General features: G+C 33.6%; 1 protein-coding gene across 2 annotated transcripts in view; it reads left to right on the top strand.

Annotated features, from left to right (window-relative positions):
* RASA2 (RAS p21 protein activator 2) overlaps positions 1-14,434 on the top strand; it is a 117,036-nt gene that overhangs the window by 37,131 nt on the left and 65,471 nt on the right. For both annotated transcript variants that reach the window (XM_076005021.1, XM_076005019.1), the window contains exon 4: positions 3,837-3,931. In XM_076005021.1, coding sequence (XP_075861136.1) covers positions 3,837-3,931 — 95 coding nt within the window. The remainder of the gene's footprint in view (positions 1-3,836; positions 3,932-14,434) is intronic.

The following is a 14,434-nucleotide window of genomic DNA, read 5'->3' as shown; positions in this document are numbered from 1 at the left end:
CCTTTAATAGATAATGCCTTCCAGCTTAATGAAAACTCAAAACAACAAATAAGAATTATGAGGAGTTTTTTGGAGGGTCTTACTTGTATTCCAAAAATTTGTCCCTCCCTTTCCTGTCCCCCTGTATTCCCTCCACCATACTTGATTTGCATTCACCCTCCTACCCTTTTTTTCTCTTTCATTCTGTCTCTCTCTTCCCCTTTCCCACTGCCCTGTTTTATTTCATAGAGCTGATAACGTATATTTCTTTTTAATGTTATATAGCCTGATAAAGTGCTGGACATGTTGTAGGTATCCTCCTACCTAATGACTTCAAATATTTTTAATTCTTTTTTTATTTTATTATTATTGTTTTTTAATGTATGGTCTTGCTAAGCTGCCCAGGCTAGAATTGAACTCCTAGGCTCATGCAATTCTCCTGCCGTAGCCTCCCAGGTAGCTGTGACTACAGGTGTGCACCACCATGTCCAGATTTCCTCTATCCTTATATAACAGTTTCTTTGGCTTCTTGGAATCATGTACTCCTCCCTCTCTACTTCTTCAAGCCAACTTGCCTCATGCAACTAATATTTACATATTAGAAACTGACATTGTAAAAAGGAATATAAGAATAAGAGTTGCCAATAAAATTACAGGTTATTCTCAACAAGTGGCTTACTTATGCAGCTAGTCAGTGAAGCGTTTCCCTCTTATAGGACAAGAACCATTCAATTCTTTAGTGACAGTGAGTATCATGATACTTGAGTATATGATATTTGAGTGAGTATCATGATACTTGAAATATGGAATAGGAGGAAACAGATGCTTGCTTCTGGAATTTTTTGCCTGTGAGACTAAGAGAGGATTCTCTTTTGGGACGGCACCTGTGACAGAGAAGATATATTTTCAGTGCTCTGAGTTATAAGTCATGAATAGGACAGATAGAGTCCTAGTCTAGTTTTCAGAAGCATTGTTAACTAGACTCTGGTTGGGGAAATCAGATCACCATTTAGAACACAGTGCCATTGCGATTATTTATTGAATGAGGGAATGAATTGATCAACACAATAAACTTTCAAACTTTTAAAAAATCTCTGTTTTTAAGGGTTGCTTTAGTGATGTTTGTATATATCATATGTATGCACATGTGGACATCTATAGGCAGATACATACATATAAAACTAAAAATTACAGAAATTGTAAAATTTTACCTAAAGTCTACTGATGACTTTCTGTGTAATCTACCTATGACTTCCTGTAAATTCTCTTAAAATTGTATGCCAGATATTATCTGTGCCTTTTTTGAGGGAAAAGATATAAAAAATACAGAGTTCTTAAGGGAGGGGGATGATTCTCAAAGGTAAGAACTTTAACTATAGGATGTATAGATCTATTTTTGTATGTACATATATTATTTGTTTTTAAAGAGTATCAAACTCTGTTATACATTGCCTTAACATTTTAGTTATATTTTGTGTGAAATCCATGGTAATTAGAACTAATGATAGAATTATCATAATCATAATTATTTGTGGCACACAATATTGAATACTTTGTCATAATTTTGTGTCCTAAGCCATTCCTGCATTATATTGATTTGCCAAGAATTTGATGCCATACATAGGTAAAACTTGTCAAGAGATTTATAAGATCTGTGTCTTAACCTAAACTCTTTCAGTAGTATAAGGAATATTTGGGTGTTCCAGTCAGTGCCTGAATTCTATATTTGGCATTTAATCTGTATATTCAATACTAGAAAAATTTCTGTTTTTATAATTTTTATCTTAAATTTAACCAAAAAAGAACTGAAATTCATTATTTTCCTAGAGCTATTTTCTACATGATTTGAATGAACTATAAATGCATATATTCACACAAAATTTTGACCTTCACATTAGATTTCATTGAAAATAGTTCAAAGAAAGTTGGAAAGATTCATATTTGTTGTCAAGGCCAATTAATTTGAAAATGTTATATGTTTTAAACTTTATATATAGTTGATGAATTTTCAGTAGGCCTCCTTTGAGTTATTAATATAGTTGCCACTCTAATAAAAATATAGCTATATATTTTAATATTTTCCTTAAAATTACACACATGTATTGTTTTTATAGCTTGAGTTCCAAGTAAAGAATTGGGAAGATAGAATTATCGAAACTGTAATATGGTTAAATTTTTTTAATAACAGCTTTATTGAGATATAATTCACATATCAAATTCACCCTTTTAAATTATATACCATGTTCACAACTTTTTCTTCAGTGATTCAGAAAAAGAATCATATACATTATTAGAGAAACATGGTAAAATGTCAACAATTAAGGAATCTTAGTAGAGAATATGGAAATTTTATGTACTGTTTTTGTCTAAGTTTGAAATTATTTTAAAATAAAATATTTTTAAAATGAAAAATGTGTATGATGCAATGGTTATAGTATATTCACAGAGCTGTGCAATCATCACCACTATCTAATTCCAGAATAAAATTTTAAGCAGTTTTTTCTGTGTTTGTTTTCTTATAATTCCTTTATTTTTCACTTGATACACAAAAGTTTATGAATCTTGAAAATTTTCTTTAAAATTTTCTTAAAGTTTTCATATGTTGAACTGAAAGACTACAATGTATCATAGTCAAAGGAAATGAAATTTAAAATGAAAATTCTTATTTGACTAAAAGAAAGTTAAAGTAAGGCTAGGCGTAATCCTAGCACTCTGGGAGGCCGAGGTGGGAGGATAACCGCTCAAGGTCAGGAGTTTGAGACCAGCCTTAGCAAGAGCGAGACCTGTCTCTACTAAAATAGAAAGAAATTAGCAGGACAACTAAAAATATATAGAAAAAATTAGTTGGGCATGGTGGTGCATGCCTGTAATCCCAGCTACTTGGGAGGCTGAGGCAGGAGGATCACTTGAGCCCAGGAGTTTGAGGTTGCTGTGAGCTAGGCTGATGCCACAGCACTCTAACCTGTGCAACAGAGCAAGACTCTGTCTCAAAAAAAAAAAAAGAAAGTTAAAGTAGTTAAAGTTACTACTTTATTAATAAGAAAGTTAAAGTAGTTAAAGTTACTCCTTTAACTTTAGTCTATATCCTTTGTTGAAGCTTTTGCATAGAATCCTGGAATAAATTGTCAGTCATATGCAAAACTGTGTCTACTTCTTAAAACTTAAATTGAGGAAGGAAATGCTTTGTACCAACATGGCAAAAACTTTATTATAATAAAAACATTCCTGTTTCTTCCTCTCATACTACTATGTTCATTGTACTGTATCTTCATCTGAGAGGTAGAACTCTTTAGAGAACTGCCTTAATTTTTATATGCATTGGAGCAATATAATCAATGTTTGCAATGTTTTGATAAAAGCAAATTTTTAATAAATAGTTCTAGTCTCCCATAATTTTCAAGTCAGTTTTCACTTTAATGATGTATGATATTGTTTTTTCTTTTCTCTTAATTAGAACTTATAAACTCTTAACTACATACGGTTTATTCATAGTGTTAAAAGAATTGGGAAGATTAATTTGCACTAATATCGTATGTTGCTTTTTATACTGAATATACTCTGGGCAAAAATGTGAATCTGAATAAGTATTCAAAAATGCAGTTGCGTGTAAATACAGTGGAGTTTTTGTCTGATTCCCTGATTCAAAATGACTCAGAGAAGGGTCTGCCAAGAGGTAAGGGGAAATAGATACTTTTTCACTTTTTAGAATATAGAAAAGTGCTTTACAAAAATGAATTTTTATCTCAGTAAGTACAAATTATTTTAAAATGTTTTCTACAAAGTATTACATAACAATGCTAATGAGTCTTAGGATTATACAAAATGTTTTCTTATGTTGTTTTACTTATTTTCTATAGGAAAAGTAGCCATCAAAAAAGAAGACTTATGTAACCACAGCGGCAAAGAAACTTGGTTTTCACTACAGCCTGTTGACTCCAATTCAGAGGTTCAGGTAAATATCAAGGCTCAAGTAATCAAGAGATTGTCATACATGGGAAAAGAGTGAAAAATGAACTAATTATACTAGTTCATGTAGATAGATCTTATTATACCTTATTTTAAAATTTGGCATCAAATATTATAGAGCTTTGGGTTATGTAGAGTTGGAAGGACATAGATTTTCTATATTATTTCAAGAATACTCATATGTATATGTTTGGGGAGGGGGTTGAGGAAATTATATTAGGGAGGACTTTGTTTCCTTGCTTTAGTTCTTCTATTTGAGTCACAGTAGCAAATTATTATATTTTTAGAGGATAAAAAGTGTTAAGGAAAAAATATATTCTCTGAGGAGAATCCCTAGAAGTCTGATTTCATCTGTTCTCATCAGGAAACTCTGTTTATTCTCTAATAAACTAGATTTGGGAAATGTTATTTATTTAAACCATGCCTGAGCCCACGGTACAGAGCCTTCACTCCCACACCCACCCTTCCTGTTGTTTAACTTTCTTTTTATTTGAAAGGATATCATCCTTACTCTTTTTAATCTCTTCTTTCTTCTTGCCAAAATAATAGGCCTTTTACAGATTCTATATATGGATAAAGATATACATATGTTTAGCCATGTAGCTGAAGTTTCTGTTTGTTTCTGGACAGTCTGAGTTTTTCTGTCTTAGAAATTGTTATTTCTATCTAAAGGGAATCTTTTTTTTGTAACCCTGTTTATTTATAAAATATGGTAAGGATTGTGAAACCATTTCCCGAGGGCATAATTGCAAGCAAGATTCTTCCTCTCTAAAAGAAGTTATAATTTGCCACTGTGACTGAAACAGAAGTTTAAGACAAGAAAAAAGTGCTATACCCACACCCACAGATAATTTGCAAATAAAGTGCCTGTGTCTCCATTTCCTCATAACCTCTCAAGCATTCTCTTTGATGAAATGATTAAATTTTCAAAAATTAAATATTTTTATGCTAAAACCCTTCTTAATTACAAAATATAACTAATACTTTCCCTGTTTTATTTACTTTATCACATTTTAATATTATTTTCTTTCCATTGGACTATAATTTTTATTCAGATCTTAATTATACAGTATTATAAATGATCCATGTGAGGAAGTGGAAAGGGTTTAAATTAGAAGTCAAAAAATTCAGGTTCTAGTTTTTTTCTTCTGTGGTTGCTTAACTGACCTTAAATTTCATTTCTATAAAATGGGAATAAAAGTTGCCATGTTTGATTCATACAGTTGTGAGAATTAAGTAAAATAACTTTAATACTTTAAAAGTCACTAATTGCTATACAAATGTAAAATATTGTCTGTTTACCACCAATCTGGTGGTCCCTAAAGTGCCTTTATTAAAAGGAAGATATGAAAGTTTTAGATTAAAGTACTAATTTTTCTTTTTAATAGGTTTAACAAAAAGCACGATAGGAAAAGGCTTTGAAAATTTTGGTTTAAAATAAAATTTGAGGATTATTTAAAGATTCACTTTATTAAGTGCATTATTCTTATGACCAGTATAAATAGAAATTTATATAGAATACTCTTTAGAAATCTATATAGAATACTCTTTATATAATTCTTGAAGATGATATTAAAGATTCATAGGGGGACACAAGCTTTTTTTTAACGGTGTTTATATACATAAAACTTATTTCTGATACATGAAAATTCTGGAAGCAGCATTTACCTATTAGCTATAATGGTGGCATTTTAAAATTTGCTACAAGTTATTTTCACGAGCAGGAGTTACTAACCTTTACAGCTCTTTTGTCTTAAATGATACTTAATTAGTAAGATTTACTCACTATTTAATATAGATTTTAGAAGGAAGAGTACTTTAGGGGGTGGAAGGAATACATAACACTTTCAGGTTAATTGCTGGTTAATGTCGGGTTAATGGTACCATTGGAAATATTGTTGTCTGGCCCCCAAACTGATCTGAGAATACTAAATTAACTTTGGGAGTCTAAAAAGACAAAACAGCAGCCCATGGTTCATACAGCTCCTACTTTGTTAATAAATTTATTCACTTCCATAAATTTTATAAAATTTTACAAAAATATCATAGAAGAGCAATTGATGAGAGCAATAGGAGAAAACTATGTGACAGGTTGAGTTCAGCATGAACTCAATCTAATACTATCAGTAATTATAAGAGTACATACCAAGCACAGTCCTACGTACTTAATGTACATTGTATCATTTAATCTTTAAAATAGCATTATGAGGTGTAGGTAGTTATTACCTGCATTTTACCAATAAAGCAAATGTGATTCACAGAGATTAAATGACTTCTCCAAAGTCACAAAACTACTAAGAGGTAGAGCCATTAATCCAAAAGGGATCTGTCTGAATCTAAAACTCCTAACTACAGTGCTTTACTACCTTTCACTATTCTGTACTATTAGTTATAAAAAGGCTTCAACAGGTTAGGAGGATCACTTCAGTAACATCTAAGTATAAGGAACAGAAGCCTACACAAATTAGCACAAAGAAAAAGGGAGAGTATATTGGTAAGTTTCTAAGGAGCTTCGAATGTAATTCCAGGAACTTCATTTACTATGGCCACTATGAGCTAGAAAGTTGTCAGGCATTTGCAGAGGAGCTGCCTTTTTTTTTTTTTTTTTTTTTTTGAGACAGAGTCTCGCTTTGTTGCCCAGGCTAGAGTGAGTGCCGTGGCGTCAGCCTAGCTCACAGCAACCTCAGACTCCTGGGCTCAAGTAATCCTACTGCCTCAGTCTCCCAAGTAGCTGGGACTACAGGCATTCGCCACCATGCCCGGCTAATTTTTTGTATATATTAGTTAGCCAATTAATTTCTTTCTATTTATAGTAGAGACAGGGTCTCGCTCTTGCTCAGGCTGGTTTTGAACTCCTGACCTCGAGCAATCCGCCCGCCTCGGCCTCCCAGAGAGCTAGGATTACAGGCGTGAGCCACCGCGCCCGGCCAGGAGCTGCCTTTTAAGTGGAGGTTAGGTTTTTATAACAACAGGTGTTAAAATTCATTTTAAAAGTAAAAATTATTTTTGAAAAGACTAATTTTTCATAAATTACACTGAAGTATTGGGTGGTTGGTTTCAGTTGATTGCCACATAAAATGGTTGGTTTGCATTTGAGGCCATGGTGAATGAAAAATAATATACTGTATCTTTAAATTGTAGATCTGCACTCAGTGTAACAATAGGCACTGCAAGAGGCACTGAGACCCACTCATTCATTTCTTTTTACTCATGCTCACTGTGCTTAGTGAGTATAAATGCTCACTGTTTAAATAGTGTTTTTTTTCTTTCCCTTTCATTTTGCAAAGTGAATAGTTAATGTTTTCTCTCTATCTTTCCCTCTCATTTTAATAACTATTCGCTTTGCAAAATGAAAAGGAAAGAAACACCATTTAATGATTATTTGTATGTCTGATGAAACTACATGTCTCTTCATCTGCTTCTTTTTTTTTTTTTTAATTTTTTTTTTTTATTTTGGCATATTATGGGGGTACTTCATCTGCTTCTATCTGTAAATATACCCCAGTTTCTTGTTGACAGCTAAAAATATCACACCAGTCTTTCAGTCTCTGCGACCATACAGCCTTCTTATTCTCTAAGATCTGACTCAGTTTTTTACCACAATTTAGAAATTTTGGCTAAGCTTGGGTCAGATGTCCACTGCAGTCTAATTTGATATGGTTGGAGGAAAAATCACTGTAGGGGAGTTCATTTGGGTTCTTTGAGTAGTCATGTTCCCCAAGGAAGGGGTTGAGGTGGAGGAAATGATTGGCATCTCTTCCTCAGAGGGGGAGATGTTTGATTTCGTAGCTCTACCAGTAATTGGCATTTGTACCCAAAATAGTTGCTAACCTATTGTTACCTGAAGATCTTCATCTGTGAAATGATAACTTCAGTGTAACAGGTCCCCTTTGGTTGTGAAGTTCTAGGGAAGTAACATGCAGAAATGTAATTTGGCCCTCAAAAGAAAAGATCCTAATAATATTCATGAGATGGGTTTTATATGAAAACAGGTGAAATATTTTCAAGAACTATAACCTTTTACCTTGAACTGTCTCCAGAGACAGCTCTTTATTGTTGCTGTCAGTGCTTTATTCTTGCTGTCAATAATGATAATTATTTTCAGTTTTATTTCTAACAGTGTAAAATGTTACTAGTAATATTTCAGAGTGCATTTTTCTACCATTTTAAACTTATTTTTATTTTTTGTCTTGATTCTACCTTTTGCTGTTGTGCAGTTTTCTTTTCTAAGTTGAACCATTCTCTTCTCAACTTACTTTAATCTGTTTTCAGACTCTATGGTGGGTCAGAAGAAGAACACAAATGGCTCGTTACCAATGACATTGTGTCATTAAGTCTAGTGGACATTTTTCAGGCCTCTTTATACTTGACCTTTTAGCAGCTTTTGATACTGGTGACCACTCCTTCCATTTTGAAGCATTCTCTTGTTTAGTTTCTGGTCTAGTATGGTCCTAGTTATCATTCTGCTTTATTTGATATTCTTTCTCCATATTCTTTGCCACATAGGTAAAGTTAATGTGGATTGTGCTAGTGCTTTCTATAAATCCTCTTTTGGCTTCACTGATCTGCAGACATGCTGCTAGTAATTAGGTCCTGAAACTGACAAGAAACTAAGTATTTTTCCCTTTCTTATTTTCTTAGGCACTAGGATAAAGAAAGCATGTTTTACATAAGACTGATTAAAACCAAATCTCCCATATGGAGAAGTTGCTGCTCTCATTAATTAAGGGTGTTTGTCTCACACAACTTGTCCAAGCAGTAAATCCAGATGTACTGTCAATCATGGCCTATTTGACGCAATTAGTTAGTTAATAAGTCTTTACCAACAAGCTTATCTTGAATTTCTGGATCATGCCATAAGTTATTGATTGTTTTAGAGGTTTTTTTAAAAAAGTATATCCTCTGCCTTACCTGTTTGAACAGTCATTTTAACAAAAATTCAACAATTATAGCTAATAATACATATACCAGGTTTTTTTTAAAGCATGTCTAATTAAGACATAATGAATGCAAAAGCATAATTCATTGTTACAAGTTGATTTTTAAAAACTCTGTAAATTTTTGTATGTGAAATAACAGGAATGAGCTAGAAAAATCTCTCCAAAAAGAATTGTCATTAATATAAGAGATATTAAATAAAACTTGTATTTTGTTTTTCATTTGACAGGTAATTATGTTCAAATTATTTACAGAGATAATTTCTATATATAAAAACATCTCTCAGAAATACAGAATTGAGTTTTCCCCCATCATAGACAAGCATACCTTGTTTTATTGTGCTTTGCTTTATTGTGCTCTGCAGATACTGCGTTTTTCAACATATTAAAGGTTCGTGGCAACCCTTCATCAAGCAAGTTTGCTTCATTTTTCCAACAGCATATACTCACATTATGGCTCTGTATCAGCATTTTCTAGCAATAACATACTTTTAATTAAGATGTGTTCATACTTTTAAAAAAATTTTTTTTTAATTTCAGCGTATTATGGGGGTACAAGTGTTAAGGTTACATATATTGCCCATTCCCCCATCCTCCCTCGAGACAGAGCTTCAAGCATGACCATCCCCCAAACGTTGCACATCTCACTCATTGTGTTTGTATATACCCATCCCCTCCTCTCCCCTCCCACCTGCCCAACACCTGATAAATGTTATTCCTATATGTCCACTTAGGTGTTGATCTGTTAATACCAATTTGCTGGTGAGTACATGTGGTGCTTGTTTTTCCATTCTTGAGATACTTCACTTAGTAGAATGGGTTCCACCTGTCAAAATACAAGAGGTGCTATATCACCATTGATTCTTATAGCTGAATAGTACTCCATGGTATACATGTACCACATTTTATTAATCCACTCATGTATTGATGGACACTTGGGTTGTTTTCACATCTTTGCAATTGTGAATTGTGCTGCTATAAACATTCAAGAGCAGGTGTCTTTTTCATAAAGTGACTTTTGCTCTTTTGGGTAGATGCCCAGTAGTGGAATTGCTGGATCAAATGGTAGATCAACTTGTATCGCTTTAAGGTATCTCTATATTGCTTTCCACAGAGGTTGAACTAGTTTACAGTCCCACCAGCAGTGTAGGAGTGTTCCTATCTCTCCACACCCATGCCAACATTTATTGTTTGGGGACTTTTTGATCAAGGCCATTCTTACTGGAGTTAAGTGATATCTCATTGTGGTTTTGATTTGCATTTCCCTAATGATTAGAGATGTTGAGCATTTTTTCATATGTTTGTTGGCCATTATTCTGTCTTCTTTTGAGAAGTTTTTGTTCATGTCCTTTGCCCATTTTTTGATAGGGTTGTTTGATTTTTTCTTGCTGATTTTCCTGAGTTCTAAATAGATTCTAGTTATCAGCCCTTTATCGAATGTGTAGCTTATGAAAATTTTCTCCCATTCTGTGGGTTGTCTGTTTGCTCTCTTGACGGTTTCTTTGGCTGTGCAGAAGCTTTTTAATTTGATCAGGTCCCATTTATTTATTTTTAATGCTGCTGTGATTGCCTTAGGGGTCTTCTTCATAAATTCTTTGCCTAGGCCAATGTCTAGAAGAGTATTTCCAACATTTTCCTCTAGAATTTTAATAGTTTCACACCTAAGGTTCAAGTCTGTTACCCAGCATGAGTTGATTTTTGTGAGAGGTGAAAGGTGTGGGTCTTGTTTCAGTCTTCTACATGTGGCTATCCAGTTTTCCCAGCACCATTTATTGAATAAGGATTATTTTCCCCAGTGTATGTTTTTGTCTGCTTTGTTGAAGATTAGTTGGCTTTAAGAGGATGGTTTTATATTTGTATTCTCTGTTCTGTTCCACTGGTCAATGTCCCTGTTATTGTGCGAATACCAAGCTGTTTTAATTACTATAGCCCTGTAGTATGGTTTGAAGTCTGGTAAGTTGATACCTTCTATTTTGTTTTTATTGCGTAGGATTGCTTTTGCTATACGGGGTCTTCTCTGGTTCCATACAAAGCGTAAAATTATTTTTTCTATGTCTGTGAAAAATGATGATGGTATTTTGATAGGGATTGCATTGACTCTGTCACTTTGGGTAACATAGACATTTTAACAATGTTGATTCTGCCGACCCATTTCACACCTGAATTTTACCACACCTACAAAGAAGAACTGGTGCCTATCCTGCAGAAATTATTCCACAACATTGAGAAGGATGGAATCCTCCCCAACACATTTTATGAAGCAAACATAACCCTGATACCAAAACCAGGAAAGGATGCAACAAAAAAAGAAAACTACAAACCAATATCCCTTATGAATATAGATGCAAAAATTCTCAACAAAATCCTAGCCAATTGAATTCAGGTGCTTGTCAAGAAAATAATTCATCACAACCAAGTGGGCTTCATCCCAGGGATGCAGGTTCAACATACGCAAATCTATAAATGTAATTCACTATATAAACAGAAGCAAAAACAAAGACCATATGATCCTCTCAATAGACACAGAAAAAGCATTTGACAAAGTTCAACACCCTTTCATGATAAGAACACTCAACAAAATAGGCATAGATGGGGCTTACCTAAAAATGGTACATGCCATAAATGACAAACCCACAGCCAATATCATACTGAATGGGGAAAAATTGAAAGCATTCCCACATAGAACTGGAACAAGACAAGGTGCTCACTGTCTCCACTTCTATTCAACATAGTGCTGGAAGTCCCTTTCATGATAAGAACACTCTTTCATGAACACTCTATCATGAACACCCTTTCATGATAAGAACACTCAACAAAATAGGCATAGATGGGGCTTACCTAAAAATGGTACATGCCATAAATGACAAACCCACAGCCAATATCATACTGAATGGGGAAAAATTGAAAGCATTCCCACATAGAACTGGAACAAGACAAGGTGCCCACTGTCTCCACTTCTATTCAACATAGTGCTGGAAGTCCCTTTCATGATAAGAACACTCTTTCATGAACACTCTATCATGAACACCCTTTCATGATAAGAACACTCAACAAAATAGGCATAGATGGGGCTTACCTAAAAATGGTACATGCCATAAATGACAAACCCACAGCCAATATCATACTGAATGGGGAAAAATTGAAAGCATTCCCACATAGAACTGGAACAAGACAAGGTGCCCACTGTCTCCACTTCTGTTCAACATAGTGCTGGAAGTCCTTGCTATGGCAATCAGACAAGAGAGCGTCCAAATGGGAGCAGAAGAGATCAAACTCTCACTCTTTGCTGATGACATGATATTATACCTAGAAAACCCCAAGTATTCAACCAAGAGACTCCTTGAACTGATAAATGAATTTGGTAAAGTCTCAGGATACAAAATCAATACACAGAAATCGGAGGCATTCATGTACGCCAACAACAGTAAAAGTGAGAACCAAATCAAAGACTCAGTTCCCTTCAAAATAGCAACAAAGAAAATAAAGTACCTAGGAATATAAGGAGGTAAAAGACCTCTACAGGGAGAAGTGTGAAACACTGAAGAAGGAAATAGCAGAGGATGTAAACAGGTGGAAGAATATATCATGTTCATACTTTTAATTTGGATATGTTCATTGTTTTTTTTTAAAGACATAATACTATTACACACTTAATAGATTACAGTATAGTATAAACTTAAGTTATATGCACAGGGAAACTAACAAATCTGTATAAATTGCTTTATCGTGATACTTGGTTTATTGTAGTAGTCTGGAAGCAAACCCACAATATCTCCAAAGTATGCCTGTAAAAAAATTTTCACCAGTTGAAACATACTGATTTCTTTTATGTGGAAATGGTAGTTAAAATTTAGTGGTTTTATGATAAGAACAAAAAAGTTTAGAGGATTTTAAGTGCATGCATTGTGTTTTGCCCAAACAGTATTCATCTGAGTTTCTCAAATTGTATGCAGAAATGTACATGGTATCTTCTATATGGTACCGAGAATGTATGAAATATAAAACTGAAATAATCACAGGTATTTCTGTGTGAATTTTTTGTAAAAGTAATTGAAATAGTTAGCATATAAAATACCAAACCTTATATAGTACCAGAATATTGTAAGTTCTCTAAAATTCTCCTAAATACAAAGAAATATGATATTATGATTGCATATATCAGGCTAACATAGTCAATGGTATGAAATTCCTATAAAATAATACCTTCCAAGAATTTGTTGTTGTTTTTTTAAGCCAGTCAAATTTAGCAGTGGGGGTTTGTATACCAACTTTAGTGACACTACTGTTGTTATAATAAGTTCTGATAACCCACCACATTGGACCAACCAATTTGTTTTATTTTTAATTAAAAGTATACAATACAGTGCAAGATATCGGATCTTCCAATATTTTCTGACATATATGAAAAGTATACTGTCATTGAACCTTCTTCCTTAGGAGACTGAATAATAAATATGAAAGCGTTGTGGACCAAATCACATTGTATGTTCATCATCAGACGTAGTTCCTTGTGTGAGAGAGTCTTATTGTTGCTTTTTTGTAGGTAATGTCTATTTTCTCCAGTTGCTTTTGGGATTTTCTCTCTTTATCTTCTATTTTTAGCAGTTTTAGTCTGCTGTGCTTAGGTGTGGCTTTCTTTATATTTATTCTACTTTTGTGTTCCTAGGAATTCTTGAATCTGTGGTTCAATGTCTTTCATTGGTTTTAGAAAATTCCAGGCAATTATCACTCCATCTTTCAGTTACATGAATAATAGGCCAACTCACTACATCTCATATATTGCTTGTGTTCTTTCCCTTTCTGTGCTTCATTGTGGATATTTTCTGCTGACTAACACACATCCCACTTCACCAATTCTCTTTTTGGCTGTGGCTATTCTGCTGTTACATACATTTTTATTTTGTTTTATTACTTAGTTCTAAGTTTTTCATTTGATTTATTTTATACTTTACAGTTATCTGATGCATTTTTCATTTAGTTTTTTAATCTTAAAAAATTTTTAAACAGATATTTCAAACTCTGCACTTAATTCCAATGTCTGCTCCTATAAATCTGCTACTTTTGCCATTTTTTTCTCTTGGTTTTCAATCTTCTGGCATGCTGAGTAATTTTTGGTGGAGTGCCAGACATTGAAATATGAAATATATTGGAAATGATTTGAGAGGCTCTGAGCGATAGGTTTTTTTCCTCTAGAGAAAGTTAATGATGCCCCCACCAGCAACTTCCATTTCTATCTCATGGGCCAAAACTGCATCATACAGCCATCCGTGGCCTCAGAGGAGGCTAGGAAATGTAACTGGACTCATAACTGCCCCTCCAAAAACAAAAAGGACTTGTTTTGCTACAATCCAAATGTATAAAATGATAGATACAGATATAAATAAAGCTGAACTTTTATGTGAAAATGGTTGGGAAGACTAAATAATGTTCCTAAAATGGTCACAGATTTGAGTTTTTGTAACTGAAAAGCAGCTCAAATAATTTTAAACTTTTGTTTATTTTTCTTTATAAAAGCAACGTAGAAGCTTTGAAAACTGTAGAAACTTTGAAAG

The sequence above is a fragment of the Microcebus murinus genome, chromosome 1 (assembly GCF_040939455.1).
Source record: "Microcebus murinus isolate Inina chromosome 1, M.murinus_Inina_mat1.0, whole genome shotgun sequence".
NCBI lineage: Eukaryota > Metazoa > Chordata > Mammalia > Primates > Cheirogaleidae > Microcebus > Microcebus murinus.
The sequence above is the reverse complement of the archived record's forward strand: the minus strand, read 5'-3'. Positions and strand labels throughout refer to the sequence as shown.